The sequence below is a fragment of the Dipodomys merriami genome, unplaced genomic scaffold (assembly GCF_024711535.1).
Source record: "Dipodomys merriami isolate MVZ:Mamm:240054 unplaced genomic scaffold, mDipMer1.0.p SCAF_37, whole genome shotgun sequence".
Lineage (NCBI taxonomy): Eukaryota > Metazoa > Chordata > Mammalia > Rodentia > Heteromyidae > Dipodomys > Dipodomys merriami.
The window spans coordinates 385,786-408,228 of NW_027205270.1; the positions used below are offsets into that span (position 1 = coordinate 385,786).

General features: G+C 44.4%; 2 protein-coding genes across 2 annotated transcripts; both read right to left on the bottom strand.

Moving 5' to 3' along the window:
* Positions 1–444: 444 nt before the first annotated feature.
* On the bottom strand, positions 445–6,112 carry Figla (folliculogenesis specific bHLH transcription factor). The gene is made up of 3 exons (XM_069988909.1): positions 5,891–6,112; positions 2,055–2,207; positions 445–588 (listed from the first exon to the last, which is right to left on the bottom strand). Exons 1-3 carry the CDS (start codon positions 6,110–6,112, stop codon positions 445–447), a joined length of 519 nt encoding a protein of 172 aa, XP_069845010.1.
* Positions 6,113–10,761: 4,649 nt separating this feature from the next.
* Positions 10,762–22,443, bottom strand: Clec4f (C-type lectin domain family 4 member F). The gene is made up of 6 exons (XM_069988922.1): positions 22,351–22,443; positions 21,386–21,502; positions 17,254–18,369; positions 13,794–13,945; positions 12,203–12,321; positions 10,762–11,177 (listed from the first exon to the last, which is right to left on the bottom strand). The coding sequence occupies exons 1-6, from the start codon at positions 22,424–22,426 to the stop codon at positions 11,027–11,029; spliced, it is 1,731 nt and encodes a 576-aa protein (XP_069845023.1). The 5' UTR covers positions 22,427–22,443; the 3' UTR covers positions 10,762–11,026.

A 22,443-nucleotide genomic window follows, 5' to 3' on the forward strand; every position in this document is an offset into this window, starting at 1 on the left:
TCACTTTAAATTGGTAAGTGGCCAACCACATAATAATTTTCCAAACTATCAGGCTTACTTCCCATGTAGGTCCTTTCCCAAATTATCTTGGTTTAATCCTGTCTAAGTGTGGAAAATGCCACACTAGTGGCAGAGGAGCTATCCAAAATTTGATCTCATATATATATATGTCAGTTGTGGCACTTGAACTGAGCCTGGCTGCTGTCCCTCAGCTCTTCAGCTCAAGGCTAGCGCTCTTACAGCATCACTTCTGCTTATATGGTGCTGAGGAATTGAACCCAGGGCCTCATGCATGCAAGGCAAGCACTTTACCGCTGAGCCACCTTCCCAGCCGCTGATCATATATATTTTTAGCCTTTTGACATCTACATAGCTATATAAGAAGGAATCCTTTACCAGATTTATTAACCAGGGAAATAACTTATAGTCACAGTGCAAGCCAGCTCACCACTGCCAGGGCCCTTCCTCTTCACTCTTCAAGACAATGGCATTGCTGGTATGTTGGCTATTTCTTGACAGCTCTATAGCCAAGGACATATGTGGATCAGAAGTATTGTTGCTGTGGTTCTGCATATCTGGGTCCTGTTTCTAGAAACCATATTTAAAAAATTGTCAGACAATATAGCATGTCAAACTTTACAAAGCTTCAAATCAATCTACTTCAAACTTTTAACAAGGCTTTATTTAAGTCAGAGCCATGCAGACAAGTTCTCAAGTATTGTTTCATGAGCTTAATTTTGTTGGGCAATGAACAACTGAATTTAAAATACTATGGCATGCAAAAAATAATGTATTTTATAATGAATGCCTTAAAGAATGCAGCACTTCCATTATATAAGACACAAAGTGAAAACAAAGGTAGCACCTATGCATGTCCAAACTACGATCATGCCACAACCCAACCATCCAATTGAGCCAATAGAACAGCTTATTCCTGCCACTGCAAAATGTTTTCTAAGTCACCTGAGATGAACAGAATGCAAGGATGAAGGAAGAGACTATACTATACACACATTTCTAGAACGTTTATGTTTCTCTTCTCTTTTCCACCTAATTGTGATCACATTGCTGCTTTAAAAAGATTTTTCGCAGTAAGCTCAGGCCCTGAGTTCAATTTTGATCCTTCTTTAATTTTCAAAGTAGGTTGAATGGACTTGAAGTTTACCACTTCCCTCAATAATGCATCCTTGACCACCCATTTGCCCACCTTTCAAATGCTGGACCTGTTTGCCTTCACATCTTGGCCTTCTTTAGTCTTCTACTTCCCTCCCTGTTTCTTAGGTGTCTGTCCTCTTCAATGTTATGACTCCATCTTCTCCCCTGACCTTGCTTCTCTAATAAATCCCTCCTGCTTGTTTGAAGGTCTTATCTCTTCATATTTTATGGCCCCTAATGGCAGATTTATTTTCAGCCCTTCAGTGTTTGCCTCTTGGCAAACAAGCCCACAAATCCAGTCTACAACCTCTATTGCCTACTGGACACTTCTACACCAACCCAGATAATGGGGATGATGGCATCATAGAACTTCACAGTTAACAGGTTCATTTGTATCATCCCATTGAATAACATAAAGCTCTTTTCTGAGTCCTGTCTGGTAGATGATCTGCTCACAGGAAAAATCTGCCACAAGGTGTTTCTATGGAAACTTATGTCCTAATCTTGCATCTCATTAAAGATTCAACAGTTAGCAATGAGGTGCCCTGAAAAGTGAAGGAAGTAGACTTGGCTAGCTCATCAGGATCTGAGTTCTAATCTCAGTCCCATGGGCTTCTTAGCTATGTGGTCCTATATTTTGACTTCCTCCTTTATCAAGTGGGAATCATAAAAAGCTAAGGTGACTGTTTTTCATTCATTTTGTTTTGTTTTGCAGTACTTGAGTTTGAACTCAGGGCTTTGTATTTACTATGCGGGTGCTCTTCCACTTTTGCAAGTCCCCATCACTCAGGATGATAAATTACCTGGGAAGTACATGTAAATTATGTGGCATGCTATCTATACATAGAAAGGGCTCAATAAATGGTGGCTACCCTTGTTCCAAATTCTTAAGCCTTTACCTCCGAGTCTTTGGCTCCATCCAAAACATCACTGAGAACTCGTATATATTCAGTTGCACCCTTAAGGATATCAACTTTACTAGGCTTCCTGTTTTGGGGAAGAAATGGCACTAGGGCTTTCAGCTTGGCAAAACCATGGTTGAGGTTTTTTATCTAGAAAACAAAAAGTCACAGTGACATAGAGAACAGCTAACTTGTATAGACATTCCTTAAAGCCACAGGAGGGGGTTAGGAGGGATGAACTCCAGCATTCTGGGAAGTGAATCTAAGCTGGCACAGGCCAAAGAGTCACATTTCCTCTACAATAAGGTCCATTGCAAGGGTAGTGAAGGGGTGCCCTCGCATCTCTGCAGGTTCGCAGGCTGGAAGATGTGTCTGTCTACACTGACCTCATTCTTCCTCCACTGATAACATACTCACTGTTCTATCCTTTAGAAGCAAGAGTAGTAGTTACCATTAACTACACTTCCCCATCATTTATTAACTTTACAAAAGTGTGTGAGATATTTCTGCTAAGCCTTTGCTCATCTGCAAAGTGGAAAACACCTACCCTCTATCTTTTGGGGTAGTGGCAATTATGTGACATAATGTACACACAAAATGCCTCACTCGGATCTGGAACATTTAAAATCCTCAACAGGTGCTACTGCTTCTGATAAGTACAATGTACCAATACCGACCTACTGAACCACTGCACCCTCAACTCAACCTTTTGCCCAATGAGGTAATGATACAGAGCCAAGTATGAGGCTGCCATGTTAATGCTCACATCCTTCTTCCTTGTTCTATAGGTTCTAGTACTCCAGCACTGAAGCCAGACCAATTATAATCATCTCCTATAGGACTCAGGCCTGGGACAGCAGATTCCTACTCCACCATAAAGCCAAAATATACCATAATGCCAATAAATATACTCAATAAAACTAACAGCTTCTCCTATCGTGGACCAAGCAGGCAGTGAATATAGCTAATTCACAAAAGAACTCAATAACTAGAAAAGAGTTGAAAGATTACACTTCAACAAATCAAAATACAAACTAAAATTAGATACCATTTTTCATGTGCCAGAATGGCAACATTTTTATCATGTCCAGCATCAGAAATAGCTTCAAAGAGAGAGACCATTCTTGTATTTTATAATGGGGATAGAAGTTACAAACTATTTTAGAAATCAACTGGACAGGGCTGGGAAGGTGGCTCAGTGGTAGAGCGCTTGCCTTGCATGCATGAGGCCCTCGGTTCGATTCCTCAGCACCACATAAGCAAAAAGAAAAAAGTCGGAAGTGGCGCTGTGGCTCAAGCGGTAGAGCGCTAGCCTTGAGCTGAAGAGCCGAGGGACAGCGCCCAGAGTTCAGGCCCCACGACCGGACCAAAAAAAAAAAAAGAAAGAAAGAAATCAACTGGACAATTTATATCAAAAATCATGAGCTGGACCTGGCATTACATGCTTTTAGCAATGGCCTACTTATGAGTCTAACTACTTGAGAGGTAAAGAGGATCTTATGTTGAATTCAAATCTCTTTGCACAGCTACTAAAATAGGGGATCTCAGTCCAAGGACAGCCTAGGTAAAAGTTCAAGACCCTATCTGAAAACTAATTGAAAAGCAGAAGGACTAGTAGTAGAGTTTAGCCTACTTGGAAAGCTCAAGGCTGGGAGAGTTCAATTCCAGTACTGAAAACAAAAACATGAAATTGTAATGTCTAGTAATTCTAATATTTTATTCTTATTTTAAGGCAATTGTCACACATACAAATTTGTATAACAGCAAAAAACTACACACATCACACTTTCCTGGTGATAGGGGAATACAATAACATGGTCCATTATATTAAAAACTCTGCAACCAAAAGTTATTCAGTCAAAAGACTGATATCTGAGTATCAAAGTTTGAACTAACCCTGGTAGAATATGTCAGTAAGACTCCATCCCCAATTAGCCAGTAAAATAATGGACTGGAGATGTGGTTCAAGTGGTAGAATACCAGTCACAAGCAACAAAAAATACCCTACTCTGTAAAAGACTACTTAAGAATGTGAGAACTGGTGCCAGTGACTCATGCTGTAATAGCTACTCAGTAGGCTGAGATCTGAAGATCATGGTTCAAAGCCAGCCCAGGCAAGAAATTCTGTGAGATTTTTATCTCTAACTAAACAGAAGTGGAGCTTTGGCTCAAGTGGTAGAGGGCTACACTTGAGCACAAAAGCTCAGGGTCAATGCCTAGACCCTCAGTTCAAGCCCCAGGCCTGGCACAAAACAGAAAAAGAAAATGAGAAAATGCTTTTCATAGTGCTAGGTGCAAAAGCTTAAATATTTAGTAAATGATCAATATTTATTAAATGATCATAATTTTATATACATGTCATCTAGAAGAAAGGACTAAAAGGATATAGATAGAGATGTTCACCACCATCTATTTGTGGTATGAAGCAGCTCATTCCATTCCCTCTTCAGGTACTTTGGTATCTTCCAAGTGTGTTAATTATCACAGAATAATAACTTTTAGTGGATAAAATTGATGTTTTTTGGCCTGAGCCGGGAACTCAAACTAAGTACCCAAGGCTTGCTCATTGGCTACCTCTACCAACTGAGCCACGCCTCCAACCCCAAAGCTGATTCTCCGGGAGGCAATTCTTTCCTGATAGAAAGGGCTGCTTCAAATATTAGATCCTAATCTCATTTTAGGGAGACCAAGTCAGATCACAGGCTTTTATGAAATGTCTGATAAACGTGTACTTCACTCTTGGAATTTTCTGTTTCCCTTATGCCTTCTGGTCCCTTTTCTTCATATTTTCCCCACACAAAACTCCATAAGTTGAGGTGGGAAGGTGGCTCAGTGGTAGAGCGCTTGCCTTGCATGCCTGAGGCCCTGGGTTCGATTCCTCAGCACCACATAAGCAAAAAAAGAAAAAAGCCAGAAGTGGCGCTGTGGCTCAAGTGATACAGCCTTGAGTGCTAGCCTTGAGCTGAAGAGCTGAGGGACAGCGCCCAGACCCAGGGTTCAGGCCTCACAAGCGGACACCCCCCCCCAAAAAAAAACTCCAGTAAGTTCACTGAGGCTAAATTATACATAGGCATCTAGGAAGAGCTCGAGTAGAATTTTCCCATCCTATGCATAAAGGTACTACATGTTCCCGTGTCAGCCTCCCCCTCCCCTCTCTAGGATAACCTCTGTGGGAAACCAACCCAAATCCTCTAACAGTTAACAAGGAGTTCAGACTTGACAAACCCGGTTCCTAAAAGCTACCCGCTGATAGAGCACAGGACCACTCAAATTGGTTTAAAAAGGTTCAGGCCCAGTATGACTGGGAAGTCACTTTCTCCTGATGGGTGGAGAGTCTGAATGCATCCTGGGATATTGTGCTCCATTTGGATTTTTAAAATGAAAAGTAGCTTCCACGCAGGCTCCTTACACTCTCTTGGCTTTGAGACCGGGACACAGTAGGCAGAGAAAAGAAGCAAGAGTCCCATTTGCACCCAAGTTCCCTAAGTGCCCACAGCTGAGACTAAAGGCAATGCCACGGGCCAAGCATTTTAAGACACCTGCTGAGGGGCTCTGTTTTATCCTCAGGCCTGTCTCCTTCATGAGTTCCGGAGGGTCAGAGGCCAGCGGCCACCCCAGTGACCACGGGCAAGCAGTCGGACGTGGATGGAGGACCAAGCCACTGTGATTCTTCTGGCCAGCTGGAGACTGCAGAAGGGATTCAGGGGGTCGAAGTCGCCAAGGGGGATGCACCAGGGGGTTGCGAGATCTACGAGGTGTCAAGTGGGGAGCTGGCCCCTTCCTGGGGCACATACACGAGGCAGCCGTGCCCAGGTAGCCCTGGGGCCCCTTACCCGCTCGCGCTCCTTGGCGTTGGCCACACGCCGACGCTCCAACACCAAGCCGAGGTCCTCGGTGGACGAGTAGCCGCCGGAGGGCATGCGCTTGAGCCTGCAGATGGCGGCCATCTGGGGCAGTGGGCCAAAAAACTGGTGGAGCACCTCCTCCAGCACCTCGGGCTGTGGAGTCACCAGGAGCAAGGGCACTTCAGACCCGGACTCCAGAGCAGCGTCCATGGCGACTCTGGGACGCATAGGCCGCGGTCGAAGCAGCCTTTTATCTGCTGCACCTGGGGCGCACGCGGCCTGCACGCGCGCGCATGGGGCCTGGCCCACCCCTGCACGAAGCCTACACAAATACACGAGGCAGGATACGCTACAGGTGTAAGGGGCCAGGCGGGGTCTGTCCAACTAGACTGCAAGCACTCTCCTCTACAGGCGGCAGGCTTAGAATCCGCTAACAAACCAGCTGCACAGGTGATTGTGGTTACAATGACTCGTGAATTACAGCATGAGTTCTCCAATGTGCCAGCTTACTACTACTGCGGTTGCTGTTGTTTTAAAGCCACATGCTGCGATACTGAGCTCCCCCAAATTCTGACTTAATCAGTTTGAGCTGAGGCCTGAGCTTCTGGATGTAACTGTGCACATGTAGGTGGACATACATTTATACAGAAAAAAAAGTACACAGTTTTTTGAAAAATTATTTTGAAATAAAAGCTGAAAAGCTACAAAAACAGTAACCAAGTGCACCTGTGCTCCCTTCAAGTGGGATTCCACAGAATCTCACATTTGTTTCAAGTCCTTTTCCCCCTTTCTTTCCCTCCCCCCCCCCCCGTGGCTATTACCATTATTCTTTTTCCAGACTATTTGAAAGTTTTTTTTTGGAAGGTAGGGATAGCAGAGTCTCACTAAGCTGCCCAGGCTGGCCTTAAATTTATGATCATGTCACCCTCCTGAATGCGAGGATTGTAAGTATAAACTACCACACCCAGCCCATCTTGATTTCTGTTGCTACTGTTTTGTCTTTTTCTGTCATAAGTATCTTCAAGAGAAATGAGAAAAGTCTTAGGTGTCCTTTTGAAGAGAAGAAATTATCTCCAGTATAGACTTTAAATTTTTTATTTAAAATTAACAAAGTAGCTTCTTCACCTAGGGAGAAGACATGCAGTAACTCTTCACCTTTCCCTGGGCGCCTCTCTTCCTGCATGCCCCCCTCCCCTGTCCACTGGGCCGAAACTGGAGTTAATATCTTTTTAAAAAATTTGTGTATATTATTTCACAAAGATGTTTCATTGTGAGAATTCCATACATTAATATAATTTACTTTGATCAATTAGGTTAGTGTCTTGGTTATACTGCTGATGGGCTTAACAGTGGATCAAAAGTATGCCTTCACAAATAAGAGAGAAGAAAGAGCACACCCTCCCATACTCTGGCTTGGTCCCTAGAGGACTGCTAGAGGTCATTTCCTCAAGGGACCCTTAGCTCAAACTTTTATTCTCATGCTGTTGGACTTCAAGCCATATGACACAGGAAGATCCCTTGAAGCCTTGAGAGAAGGTAGATGGAAGCATGGAGGGCTGTGGGTTGTGGTGGCTATAGAGGAGCGAGGCCTAGGGGATATAGCAGAGGGTAACGGTCAAGAGGGAATTAGCTTCTACAGCACTGGGTTGACCTTGAGGCAAGTCACTCAAACTCTTTAGGCCTCTTCTCCCCATCTGTTAGTGAGAAGAAGGTGAAGTGGAACAAAGCCCTCTAGAGAGGCAAGTAAGGAATCAGGCAGTCCACCTGAAAACCAATTGCAGTTGACCCTTGGACAGTGCCATGTATGACTAGCTGTCATCCTGTGAGGTAAGTCTATTTTCCCCCACTCTAGGTGTAGTCCCTTAGCTTTTTCACTCAAAACAAGTGCTCTACCACTTGAACCACAACTTCCTTCTGGCTTTCTGATGGTTGATTGGAGATAAGAGTTTCATGGACCTTCCTGCCCAGACTGGTTTGTACTATGATCCCCAGATTTCAGCCTTCTGTGTAGCTAAGATTTTAGGTTTAAGAAACAGGCACCCTGCCTCTATGTATTAATTCTATTTCCACAATAGGCCCAAGAAGGAGATGCTTTAGCTATTGCTATTTCACAGAAAAGCAAACATATAAAAGTCAAAAGAGAGAGAGAAAAAAATCTGTCTTTTTCAACTAGAAAGGGCAAAGCTGCTTCCTCTCCCTCATGTTATAAGTGATGGGTAAAGGGCAATGACAATTTCTGAGCCAGGGAGAAAGGTAGAAACTCTGCTATTGTACTCAAACACTGAGGGGCCCAGGTTGAGGGTGGCCTGAGCTCCAGTGCAGAAGCCGCTGCAATCATAGCTGGCTGAAGGGTCTTTGCTGTTCTGGTGACACTGTTTCAAAGATGAAACACATCAAGTGTCTTGGTGGGGGACACTTTGAAGAGGGCTTAGATTCCTAGTCCTGGCATCAGCTTTAAGAAAAAAAGATTTATATGGCAATGCAGGTACAGCTGGGGATTATTGCTTTTCCCTTTGATGGAGGTGGGGTAGTTAGATGGAGCAAAAAAAAAAAAATAGCTGTGCTGCAGACCCTCTGCTGCTTGGGGTCTCACCCTACATGAGGAAGTCAGATTGGCCTCCCCAAGAGGCCTAGCTGGCAGGCTCTTTTGCTATCCTAAAGCTCAGGAGCCCTCACATCAACTAGAGCAGCCCAAGTCTCCTTGTTCATCCTCTCACTGGGGCTTGGGCCCTCACTGGAATCTGAAGCTCAGGCTTTGAGCTGCAATGGGACTTGCTGGAAATAGTGGCAGAGCCATTTATAACTGGCACTTGGAGGTAAGAGCAACACAAAAGGGGAGGATCCTTGTAATAGGTATGATGCAGGCATATAGAAAAGGTTACCCTGAGCTCAAATAGTGCTTTAAAAAACACCATTCATTAGTTGTACAAGGTGGGGGTTCATTGTGCCATTTCACACATGTATCAAATGTATCCCAATCAATGTTTATCCCTTCCATAACTCTCCTTCATTCTTAAAACAATCTACCAGGTTTCACTCTTTTATTTTCATACATGCAAATAAACTATATGGAGCGCATTCATCCTCATTCACTCTGTTAGGCCTTCTTGATCCCATCAGTACCCACTCCCATCCAGGCCTGCTTTACTTTCTTTTATTTTTTGGGGGGGAGGCCGGTCGTGGGGCCTGAACTCTGGGCCTGGGCGCTGTCCCTCAGCTCTTCAGCTCAAGGCTAGCGCTCTACCACTTGAGCCACAGCGCCACTTCTGGCTTTTTTCTTTTTGATTATGTGGTGCTGAGGAATTGAACCTTGCGTGCAAGGCAAGTGCTCTACCACTGAGCCACCTTCCCAGCCCCTGCTTTACTTTCCTATCTCTCCCCCCTCTCCCTCTTCCTTCTCCTCTCCCTCCCCTCCCCCTTTTATTAATTGTACCAAGGGTATCTGGTATCTGAGTTTTAATATATGGACAATAAGTGTACACATGCAGAGTGGGAGGGGGGATTATTTGGAGAGGACAAAGTTTCTGACCAAGATCAAGCATAGTAATTATATCTGTAATCACAACTCCTTCAGAGGCAGGATAGAAACTTTGCAGTTTGAGGCCAACCTGGGTAAAAAGTTAGTGGAACCCTACCTTGAAGACAAAGCTGGGCAAGGTGGTTCATGTCATGGTTTATGTCTGTCCAAAGTCAGGCCTAGGAAAAAGTAAGACTATCTGAAAAATAATGGAAACAAAATGTCTGAAGGTAGAGCTCATGTAGTAGATCATTTGCCCAGCAAGCATAAAACCCTCAGTTCAAATCCCAGTACTGACTCAAAAATAGTAACTATAAAGCTACTTGTTAAACAAACTTTTTCTCTAACCTATTGACTTTCCTCATCCTCAAAATCCTGTTAACACATTATGTATAATGTATCAACTGTCACTCTAGTTAAACTTTTCTCTGTCCCCAGAAAACCAGACCCAGGCACTTCATGACAACTATGGGGTCTTTGCCTGCTCATTTTGTGTGGGTCAGGTGCTTCCCTAAATCTCATGTAGGACCCAGATTTCCATCAGGTTGGGTGCTCAGACCAAGAGGAGACTCAGGCACTGGAGTGTCAACAGCATAACTCACATGCTGGCAATTGTCAGCAATCCATGTCCCAGCACGTGGCAGCTTTGGGTGGCGTTCCCACAGTGGAGGCAGGAAGGCAGGATTGTCTAATCCAGGGTGGCAAGCTGGCCACTTCCCCAAGTCAACTGAGGACTTCTGGCTCCCCAGACAGCTCCAGTCAGTCTGTGAAGAAGTTATCCTCTGCCTGTGTCTTTAGGAAACTGAGAGTGGACAGCAGGACATGAAGATTGACCCTGGGGTGTTTGCAGGAAGGGCCCCTTTATATTTGTCTGCTCCTGTCCCACAGGAGGAAGATCCACCGGCCCAACAGAGACATTCAAGCTAAATCCCTTGAAGGGTGAATGGAGGCCCCTGGAAGAGGCTGGATCCAGAGACACAGCTCTCAAAGTTTAATCATGAAATGAGACCAGCTCACAGGATGGAAAAAGAAATGTCTTCAGAGTAGTTTAAAGGCTGGAAATCCAGCCCTGGGCCCATCTGGACTCCAAGGAAATCCAGAGAACAAACAGGATGGCAGGAACTTCCTGGGTCTTTATATTGGGAAGAAGTCCCTGGAGTCTTTCGTAAATCTCTGCTGTTTTCCACAAAGTAGGTAAAAATTACTAGCTGTAAAGCTCTTAAAGAAAGATGTGCTTGTTTGGAGAGAGAAGGGACAGTCAAGGAAAGAACCGTTTAGAGAGAAACGTGTGATAACTGTCACAAGAGACAAACAAGCACAAAACCTTGTTCATTCAGTGAGACTTTATGGAGGATCTACAGCCTCCCAGGCCTGGCAGCTGAGGGGATACAGAGGCAAGGCAAGGGTTCTGCTCTGAAGAGTCATTGATCCCACTGGGTTACATAGCACAAACATGTTCAAAAGTGTTCAATAAAAAGACAAGGCAAGAAATAACGAACGGCCAATGAAAAGCCCTAGAGAACAGGTTGGGTTCAAAGGCCTTTAGAAGTGGAGTGGAGCGGAGTCCAACATTGCAGGTAGGAGTGACCCCTCAGTTCTGGGCAGCCTCAAGCCACAACGAAGTCCCTGGGCTTCTTGCAGACCCAGGGATAGGAGGCGCTGCAGTATATGTCATTCCATTTCTTCTGAATTTGCACGCAGTCTTCCCTCTCCCCGTTCTTGTGTAGCCAGTTGTCTGGCTGATTTGTTTCCCAAAACCTGGAAACAACACAGCTTTATTCTGTTAGACAGAGCAAGTGTCCCTTCCTTTGCACTGGCAGAAGGAGCTGACACAATACTGATGTAGATCCCTCATCCCTTATGTCCCAAGATGGGAGCAAGGTGAGGGCCAACAGAACTCTGAAGATGGTTCACTGAAGCTCACTGAGGCTGCCCTTAGTTATTGAAGATCTGGGCCAGAAACGAACCTATGATGCTGCGAGCCCACCCCAGAATTCGAACTAAGAGGCTATCCAGTGAGAGTAGAGGCCCTTGGGATCAGATAAAGTAGAGCATAGGGTAGAAAGCAAAGATTTTAAAAACTTTAAAAAAGGTAGCGGGGAGCCTCAAGCAGAAAGATCACAAGTTTAAGACTAGCCTGGGTGACATAGCCAGATTAAAGCCAGCCTGGACTACATAGTGAGACCTTGTCTCAAAAACAACAACAACAACAACAAAAGAACAAAGAACAAAAACCAAAAATGCAACAAAACAAAAAGCAAAAAGACCCACCCACAGACTATCAGCTATAGGACCTATCCTTTCCCCAAGGCTCTCTGGGAGAAATCATGCCTCACCACACATGGTTTACACCACATATGCATAATACACCACACATACCACGTACACATCACACATCATATACATGATCATATACACATCATATACACCATACGCCACATGCACGTCATACCCAACACACACCACATGTACATTATACATCATATATCCAGACTACATACCCATCACTCATGCATCATGCACCCCACACACACCACACACCTTATACATGTATCATGCATCCTATACATCACACAGCATACACCACAAATACCATATATGCATCACATATAAATCATATTCCAACTCATATACTACATACACATCCCACATCATATGCCACCCCATATCATACACCACATATACCACATGCAACACTAATACTCACTGGGCATGGACACACAAGACAGGGAAACATGAGTCTCTAGCCAGGCCTGCCAAAATAATATAGCAACTTGACTCACTCCCTGCTTTCTGTGCTGTTGAATGGTGTCCCATCCACCCAGTACCAGGAGTCCTCGGTGTCCTTGTCAGTGAGGCCGATCCAGTGGTGTGCAGAACTTGTGAAATATACCATGAAGTCCTATGGAAAAGAGGTAGGACTGTTCATGTGTGCCAGTAGCTGGTTCTCGAGGCTGTCTTTTCGCTAGCACTGGGACATGAAGCCTGCTTCTCTGCAGGAACTAGGCCACTGCCTTTGCTTTCTATGTTTTGTTGAGGCATAGGCCAACAACCACACCCTGCCCATGAGAAGCCCGGCTTCTCTTGTACTGATTAGCCATAAAAAGCTCCTGTTCTTGATGAGGGGTATAGCTTTACTTGGACAAAGATGCATTTGGCAGTTGAGAGTATGGCTCGTGGTATTTGTCTAGCATTCATGCAGTTCTGGATTCAGTACAACCAAAAAGAAAAAATACGAGGAGGGAAGAAATGTTTTACAAACAATATAACCTTCACTGACCCGATAACAATAGCCTGATTAACTTCAAGGAGTGGATCATTCTATAAGTTAATTGAACCAAAGCTATTGCAGCCCTTGTTAATAACCTGGCAGGTTCTGGTAAAGATCCTTAACCTTTATCGGATAAATAGATGGTCTTCCTGGAATATTGCTTATTGTGGTCCTCAAATATGGAGTAGTGCATCAGCTCTCTAGAAGGCTCAGATCTCGTGCTCAGGAGCCCTTCATAGCCATTGGGTTAACTGACACTTACATCTATACTAAAGGCCAGAAAGGAAGTTTATCAGGAACTCCATGGCACAGAAAGGACACACCTTCCCAACAATTGAGAGCAGTCACTTGGTACCACCTCTCTCTGCCCTCCCTTCTTTCCTGCTCACCTCTGCTGAACCCTGGACATCTTCTTTCATCATTGAGTATGTGCCAGGTACTGTTCAAGCTTCCTCCTCCAGTACAAAGCGCTCCTTGGAGCTCAATAAATATTACATATACATGTATGCACACACATTGGGATATGATTAATTATATAGTAGTCTAGTCATTCACATACTGAAGCCAAAGTCAGATATGCTTAGGAATGGTGGACAAAGGCTCAATCGCTATGTAAAGATAATCATATAAAATAATATTCTATGAAATGGACCCTAAGAAAAGGAAACAGGAGACATTTTTTAGTCTCCACTGGTGCTGTTTTTGTTCTCTTTTCCTTTTATCTTGTTTGCTAGTTTGTTTGTGTTTGGGAGGATCAGGGAGGGCACATAAAAGATGGAACAAGGGTGAACAGTATTATATGGAAAATGAACTGGATATCTTGTGGGTGGGGAAAGAAGGGAAAAACTGGGAGAGAGCAATGGAAGGGCAGACATGGTTCAAAAAGAATTGTACTCATTACTCATTACCTGATTCATGTAGCTATAACCCTCTGTATATCAACTCTACAATAGCCATAAATATTCATTTAAAAAATCCCACCTGACTTGGAGAGTTGAAGGTCTCCACAGCCACACCACTGAAAGGATAAAAACCAAAGCACCCAGATCTCTGGTCACACACCAACATCCCCAGCCGATGCCACCCTCACCCACATCCCGCACCTGCTCCTCCTGAGAGGTCACTGATGCCAAGTGAGCTCCCTGGGACACACAGAACTTCTCAGCCTCGTGCCAAGACTTCTTCACTTGAGAAAAATAATACAAGTTTCCCTTGTGGGCCTTCCAGCCTTCCAAGGCCAACTGGAGAAGTTGATCTGGAGCAAAGATTGTGGAGAGAGAGAATCAGAAACAGATAGTGGGTGATCCAATGCTGACCTTTCTGTCCCAGAGCTAGCCACTTAGGTTCAGGAGCCCAGGCCATTCCTGAAAACAGAGCTCCAGGGCAAGGCCAGAAGGCTATAGCCTCATCTCACTACACAATCCTGCAAGCAGCTTTCGGCATCCAAGCGTGGAGGTCCCTCCTGGGAGACTGAGCTGTGCCACCAGTCAACACTCTTTTTCAGATGCCTGCTTTCTGGCTGTGCTGGAGCCACAATGTCCTCTCCATCCTTGACTCTTTCTTGACTTTTTCTTTCTTTATAGCCTCCTTCCAGCCTTCCATCTTTTCTGATTGCATCTCCATCCATTTCAGCTGCTCACATCATAGCCATCACATTCAAAACACTGATTTCCCATCTTGCCAGCTGAAGACTGGCTTTCTGTGTGCCCCCTGGTCTTCTCCATGCTGTCTCATGTAGCCACATCCCACTGTAGAAACCAGAACCAATAATATCCCATGTCTCCAGATCCATGCCTGAAACCAGGCCTGTCTCCTTCTCTAGACGACCTATAAAATGAGAGCCATAACCACCCCCCCAACATCCCAAACTCAGCAGGTGAAATCACCCCATTCCCATGCCTCTTCTATTTCCAACCTCAGTCTGGACACAGCCTATGGAGCCTCCTCTTTGAAGTTCCTGGAGAGAAAACACAAGTCCCAGGCCCTTCCCCATCTACCCTGTGTCTCCCAGGCTACCCACTTTCCTCCCTAGCTCAGTGTTATTCAAACTGTACTCTCCAGCCCATTAGTAAATTGTGAAAAGCATACATATTAGATTGTAGTGGCTCTCGCCAATAATTCTAGCTGATACTCAGGGGGCTGAGACCTAAGGATCACAGTAAAAGCCAGCCTGGGCAGAAATGTCCAGGAAACAACTATCTCTAATTAAGGAGGTGTGGCCATCCTTAAGTGAAAAAAGTAAGCAATGCATGAAGCCCTGAGTTCAAGTCCCACTACTGACCAAAAACTCAAAAAAGGAATAGATTCAGATTGTAAAGTATCAGAGTGTATTGACACAGTAAATTTTGCTTTTTGTAAAAGTGTGTCTGTAATTCGACTGGCTTACAGTGTAATATGAATTTCATGCTATGATTTCATTCAAACTGAGACCACCACTGCTGGAGCCCCTGTCTTCTATGCTTTTAGTCTTTACCTTATGAAGTTGCCTTCCTTCACCAGGCTTTCATGTCTCCATACTTCTGAACTTACCATTCTCTTACCCTATTATCTGGCAAATAACTACTAATCCTTCAAGACTCCATTCAAAAGCCATCAACTCAATAAAGTACCATCTGATGTTTTTTCATGAAAGATGTCTCTCTCTCTCTTTACACACACACACACACACACACACACACACACACACACACACACACACACACACACACACACACACACACACCTTCAGATTTCTTCTTTGTTTTTGCCCCTCCTTCACCCTGGTTCCCAGTATCAGCTTCTTACTCCTTACCTCTTACACCTGTCTTCTATACAAGTCTGCCAAAAACTTGGCAAAACTACAGGACACATCATATTCATTTTTCTTCCCCTGGAACTTGATAGGGCCTCAATAAAATGGCAATGAGTGCATAAACACAGAGCACTTTATTAAAATTCTTTTATTATGTTCCAGTATTGGGGCATGAACTCAGAGCCTCATGCTATCACTCGTTTTTTCTATGTTTTTGTGCAAGGCTAGTACTTTACCACTTGAGCCATGTCTCCACTTCTGGCTTTTTGCCAGTTAATTGGAGATAAGAATCTCACAAATAGGCTAGACACTGGTGGCTCATGCCTTAATTCCAGCTACTCAAAAGGCTGAAATCTGAGGATTGTTGTTTGAAGCCAGCCTGGGCAGGAAAGTCCATGATATTATTTCCAATTAATCACAGGAAAAAAAAAATGAAAGTGGTACTGTGGCTCAAGTGGTGCTAGCCTTGAGCAAAAGGTGCCTAGGGACAGTTTCCAGAGTTCAAGCCCCAGGACTGGCAAAAAAAAAGAAACATAAAAGTGATGAAAGGGATGGATTGGGAGAGATGTATAAGAATGTTGAGGGCTGGGAAGGTGGCTCAGTGGTAGAGTGCTTGCCTTGCATGCATGAGGCCCTGAGTTTGATTCCTCAGCACCACATACACAGAAAAAGCTGGAAGTGGTGCTGTGGCTCAAGTGGTAGAGCAGCTCACCTTGAGCTGAAGAGCTGAGGGACAGTGCCCAGGCCTAGAGTTTAGGCCCCATGACCGGCAAACAACAACAACAACAAAACAAAAATATTGAAAGGGGTGACATTGGTCAAGATGCATTGTATTCATAAACTGCTGTGTTAAATGGCAACAATGACTTAAAGGTTGTGGGAGAGAGGGAGTACTGGGGTTTGAACTCAGGCACTGTCCCTGAGGTTTTGTGCTCAAGGCTGGTGCTCTACCACTAGAGCCACAACTCCACTTCTGGCATTTTTGGTAGCTATTTCAAGATAAGAAGAATCTCATGGGCTTTCCTGCCCGGGCTAGTTTTAAACCTTGATCCTCAGATCCCAGCCTCCTAAGTAGTAGGATTATAGGCATGAGCAACTGGTGCCCAGCCTAAAATGCTTTACATGTCACCTCATTTGATCTTCACTGTGGAACAAATATTATTGTCTCCACTTTTAAGATGAGAAAAGCAAGGCTCAGAGTTAGTAAGCAGTTTATTCACCATTCTTTCTTCCTTTTTTTTTTGTCCAGTACTGTGGCTTGAATTCAGTGCCTTGAGCTTTTCCTTGGCTTGCTTACCTGATAGGCACACTACCAGTTTAATTATGTCTCCAAACCAGCTTTTTGTACATTAATTGGAGATGGAGTTTCCTGGATTCTCCTACCTACGTTGGCTTCAAACCTTACTCCTCTAGATCTCAGCCTCTCAAGTAGCTAGTATTAGAGTCATTAACCTCCTTCCCCCAGCTACATGTTCAACATTTCTAATGGCAGGGTATCAGTACCTAGCCCATACATCCTTATTTCAAATTCCTGTCATATGCAGTTGGTTTACCACCTCTTTTGTCCCTGGCCAGATCATAAGCACCTCTGGAGAAAGTATAATGCTCCAGTGTTATCATCACCACTGCCTGTTTCATTGGGTTTGGTCTCATCTCAAGCACCCATTTCCTCCCCAGAGACAAACATGTTAAACAAAAGGACTGAAGGGACAAAAGACTCTAGTCTCTTCCCTCAGGACCCCTCCCCATCAGAACTCCTCCCTGTCACTTACTTTGCTTCCTCAGCTGCTCCTGCAGAGCATCAGTCACAGGGAGGTTTCCCGGGTGACTCTGTTCCTCCTGGATCTTGGTAATGAGAGCCTGGATATTCTTCAAATCCTCCTTTAACCTCTGCATCTCAGCACTGGTATTCTGTAGATTTCTCTCTAACACCTGGGCCCGGGAATTTAAGGCTTCAACATCCTCTTTTCTCGTTTGTATGGTCTGTATCTCTCTGTTGGCATTTCTCAGCTCACTATTTAGTACCTGAATCCGGGAGTTTAAGGTATTGATGTTTTCTAGCTTTGCTTTTATACCTTGAACCTGAGCATCTGCCTTCTCCAGGCGGCTGTTAGCTACTTGCATCTGGGCAGTAACAGTTGCCAATTCTGTTTTTAACAAGTTTATTTCAGGACCAATCTTTTCTAAGCGACCTTTCAGTGCCTGGGTCTCAGCTCTGGTGCTGTCTAACCTGACTTGAAGAAGGGTCTGGGTCTGGTTGTTTAGAGCATTTGCTTTTTGCAGACTTCCCTTTAAGCTCTGAATCTCAGTCTGAGCTTCTTCCAAACTACTTCTTATAACCTGGTCCTGGGTCCTTAATTCATTGATACTATCTAGATGACCTTTCAAAGCATGGATTTCAGCATTTGCAGTCTCTAAACTACTATTTGCCCACTGGGCCTGGTCATTTGCCATTTCCAATCCTGCCTTCAATGTGTGAATCTCGGCATTGGCACTCTTCAAGTCTCTGCTTAACACCTGGAGCACAGTGCTGGTGTTCTCTGAGCTGTTTTTTAAGAAATTCTGCATCTGGGAAGTTGAAGAATTTGCCTTTTCCAGATCTCCTTTCAGCCTCTGGATCTCCCCACCCGTCTCCTCCAAGGAACGTCTTAGCACCTGTGTCTGAAAACTCCAGACACTGGCATCCTTCAGAGCACCTTTTGACATCGGGACGGCAGCAGAGGCATTTCCCAGATGACCCTCGAGGACTTGGATTTGAGCACTGGCATTCTCCACTCTGCACTTCAACATCTGGATCTCCATGTGCCAGGAACTGGAATTTACCATGTGGTCTTTGAATATCTGGATAGCAGTTTCCACCTCTGCCACCCTGTCAATGGAATGGTGATCTGGGGGGAAAGAAACAGACAAGGCAGCCAAAGACACTCATTATGTGAGATTGTAATCAGAATGTTCTTCCAGATTCCCAGAGAAACATGTATGGTACATCCCTGAGGGTTCAGTCAGCTGGATGGATGGTCACTGCATTCACCCAGACCCTGGGTCCACATGAGAATGTAAACCAAAAACCAAAGTAAATGAAGACCTACTAGCTGCCACAGATGAATGAAGGGTTGGAAAGGATTACTTTAAACTAGCCTCTGAGAATCAGGTGATAATACATCTGGCTTTTTTTTTTTGTCAGTCATGGACTTGAACTCTGAGCCTGGGTGCTGTCCCTCAGCTCTTCAGCTCAAGGCAAGCACTCTACCACTTAAGTCACAGTGCCACTTCCAGTGGTTTATTGGAGATAAGAGTCTCATGGCCTTTCCTGCCCAGGCTGGCTTTGAACCACAATCCTCAGATCTCAGCCATCTGAGTAGCTAGGATCACAGGCATGAGCCACAGGCTCCTGGCTCTGACTTATTTTTTATTGTAATTATTCAACTTAAAAGTAACTAGTTATATTGTAAGATCTTAAAGTTTAATTCTACTGAGATTTTGCTATGGATGGGTTATTATGAGGAAATAGATATGAATAAAGCCCAGAGTAAGTTCAATAATGTTTTAAAACTGGTATACATTACTTCCTAAAAGTGTATAGACCACAAACATAAATTTTGTCCTCACAAATCCCATGTGAGGAATGGGGGAGGCAGAAAAAAAAGTATTTTCCTAGAAGGAAGTATGGTGTTTAATCCAAAAGTCCAGGAAGGAGACATGCCATACAAGTGACACTCGACCTCTGCTGAAATGGCCTTTTAAAGGGCCAGTGCTCCAATGTTACATGGAGAAAAGACTCCTACAGAAGAGTTCAGGGTCCTTACCACCACCACCCACTCTGGTACTGCTGGTATCTTTGGCTCCCCTCACAAACTAGGATCCAATCTTAGACATTCATGGTCACCTTACTGCAGAAATAGAGGGAAGAACCCAAGTAGGCAAAGACCCTTCTAGAGTACTCATGTGCTGTTCTACACATTCCATCCAGGTTTGCAAGTTCAGGTGGCCTTTGAAAGTGTGGAAGGCTCAAAGATTCTACCTTACAAGATGGATGAATACAAACAGATGAATGCAATCAGATGGAGAATCCAGAGGTGCAGCCATACAAATATGGACAAGGGCAATTCATGGAGAAAAGATCATCTTTTCAAAAAACACTGCCAAAATACTAGGACATCTACATGCAAAAGAAAAACAAAACCATTTATCTATCCCTCATGTGACTATACAAAAATTTCTAAATGTGAACTCAAAAAACTATGAAAGAAAGCAAAAAAGGAACATCTTTGAGACTTTGACTTGAGCAACGTTTTCTCACATACAAGACCAAAAGCATGGGCTGGGAAGTTGGCTCAGTGGTAGAGTGCTTGCCTTGCATGCCTGAGGCCCTGGGTTCGATTCCTCAGCACCACATAAGCAAAAAGAAAAAACCCGGAAGTGGTGCTGTAACTCAAGTGGTAGAGCTCTAGCCTTGAGCTGAAGAGCTGTGGGACAGTGCCCAGGCCCAGAGTTCAGGCCCCATGACCGGACCCCAAAAAAAAAAGACCAAAAGCATGATCCATTCCAGAAAAAAAAAAAAAAGAAAGAAAAGAAAAAAAGGGGCTAAGGGTGTATAGCTCAGTGGGAGAGCACATGCTTAGTATGGACAAGGCCCTGGGCTCAGTCCTCAACACTGAGAAAAAAAAGACAAATATAATTTATCAAAATTAAAACCTTGGAAGAGACTGAGAAATGAAGTCACAAACCGAGAAAATGTGTGCAAACCACATGACTGGTAAAGGATTTTAAAGGAGTGAATATATATGGTCCCTTTTATATGAAGTGTTAGGAAAAGCAAATTTTACTTTAGTTATTACATAGAAGTGAGTGGTAACCTAGGATTGAAAAGTGTGGGAGAGGGAGGAACCACAACGAACGACAAGGGCCACAAGTAAACTCTGGCAGAGAACTATGACTCTGTCCCTTACCTTCACATGGTTGATGGTTTCATGAGCACATACACACATCAAAATTCATCAGACCATATGCTTTAAAGATGGGTGTTATAGATTATATATGTATATATACATACATATATACAATGTATCTATTATATTTTTAAAGCTATTTTTCTTTTTCTTTTCTTTTTTTTGTCAGTCATGAGGCCTGAACTCAGGGCCTGGTCGCTGTCCCTGAGCTTTTTTGCTCAAGGTTAGCATTCTACCACTTTGAGCTACAATGTCACTTACATTTTTTTGGTAGTTAATTGAAGATAAGGGTCTCACAGACTTTCTTGTCCAGGCTGGCTTCAAACCTCAATCCTCACATTTCAACCTCCTGAATAGCTAGGATTACGGGCGTCAGTCACTGGTACCCAGCCTATTTTCATTTTTGTTCTAAAAAAGACTGCTTTTTTAATGAGGAGAATGGAACCCATTCAAAGATCTGGGGGTATTGAAAGAGAAGCTAGTCCCAGGATTTATACTCCTCAATGCCCCAGGTCCCTCCCAGCCCCCAGCCCCTCTTGGCTGCTCACCTTTGGGTTCCACAGGTAACTGTCCAATTTTGTTGTCTTCCAGAAACAAAGAGCTTGAAGCTCTTTGGAGACAAGATCACTCTTCAGTTCAGGGTTTTGTGGCTGCAGAGCTGAAATACCCCATTCCTGGGTTACTGCTATCCTCAGCCCTGATCTGGGAAAACAGGATGCCCTATACCAGCTAGGGTATTAGAAAGAGGAAGATGGAGTTTCCTTCACAAGCCTCAATTATTGGGAGGCTTCCTTTGCACAGTGGCCTCTCTCTGCTCCCAGGGCCAACAGAGCAGCCTTGGAATGACCCTTTGGGGAACAGCAGGAGTCAGAGAATGTGCAGCTGGTACCCTTTGGGCCCTTGTACAGGAATAAGGAGAGAGAATCAGTAGAGTTCTGGACACTTTATAACTCACCCACTACGAAGAGAGCCACCAAACAGGAGATCACAATCCCAGCCATGCACACCAAGGCAATCTGAACAATTCTTGACATCCTGGGGGCTATCAATGCCGCTGATGTGGAGTTCAGTCCTGTAGAGTAGAAGCCAGAGTCCAAGATGAGAGAAGGACTGGGATAGTTGGCCTGTCTGACCCAGGCTCCTGGTCTGTCCAGTGGGGACAAGGACACCTGCCACACTTCTCATCCAGATGGCAGCAAGGTGAAAGCACTCTTTGGTGTTCACAAAAGCCAACTGTGAGTCACAGTAGCAGCCCAAAGGTCAAGAATACTGCCAAGACCCCAAGACTCAAAGTCTCAAGAAGGGAGTGGGGGTACTCGGAGAACAAAACCTGGTTGTAGAAATCCACAGAATTGTCATTTGAATGAAAGAAGAAAAGGAAGGAAAGAGAGTTGAGGGAGGGAGGGAGGGTAGAAGAAGGAGACAAGACAAAGACACCAAACAGGAGCCCAGACCCAAGGCTCAGAGCCAATCCTGCTCATGGACTCTAGCTAAGGTAAGAGTCACCCTCTTGGGGGCTAAGTGCTGATCCCCATACAGTGACAGTCCCGAAACCTTCACTTTGGGCCCTGCAACCATTAATGCTCTGAAAAAAGCCATTCCTGAACCTTCTTGAGATTTATTAGCAAGAGAGGATGCACTAACGGTAGCTCCTGGAGCTCCAGAGCCTCCATGGGCTCAGCTGGTATACAGAGCTGGAGTTCAAACCCAGATCTATCTAAATTCAAAGTCCTTTCTATTGCCAGATTACTTACTATGCCCAGAAAAAAAGGAGTCTAGGAAGATTTTATGCAGACACTGGGCCTGCCCAGAGCTCTAGTCCTTTGCCTGACTCACATTCTGTTTACTGTGCAGTCCAAGGACTGCCAAAGAGGGGTACTGGGCAGGGAGACAGGCAAGGAAGGCCCTCTGTTTTCTCACCTCGAGGATGCAAGGAAACACAATGGTTATCTGTGCAGAAATGGGCTGTTTCACCATTCACCTCTAAGTCCTTCATCTTGCAAAGCTACCATC

What these genes read in the sequence shown, in the direction of transcription:
- Figla (XM_069988909.1), bottom strand. Translation starts at nt 6,112, where the DNA reads ATGGACGCTGCTCTGGAGTCCGGGTCTGAAGTGCCCTTGCTCCTGGTG. An exon ending in ACGCCAAGGAGCGCGAGCGG is followed by an intron (nt 2,208 to 5,890) that starts GTAAGGGGCCCC and finishes TTTGTTTTCTAG; the next exon opens with ATAAAAAACCTCAACCATGG. An exon ending in ATGGAGCCAAAGACTCGGAG is followed by an intron (nt 589 to 2,054) that starts GTAAAGGCTTAA and finishes TATGGTTTCTAG; the next exon opens with AAACAGGACCCAGATATGCA.
- Clec4f (XM_069988922.1), bottom strand. Translation starts at nt 22,426, where the DNA reads ATGAAGGACTTAGAGGTGAATGGTGAAACAGCCCATTTCTGCACAGAT. An exon ending in TGTTTCCTTGCATCCTCGAG is followed by an intron (nt 21,503 to 22,350) that starts GTGAGAAAACAG and finishes TCTACTCTACAG; the next exon opens with GACTGAACTCCACATCAGCG. An exon ending in AACAGCACAGAAAGCAGGGA is followed by an intron (nt 11,178 to 12,202) that starts GTGAGTCAAGTT and finishes TGTTGTTTCCAG; the next exon opens with GTTTTGGGAAACAAATCAGC.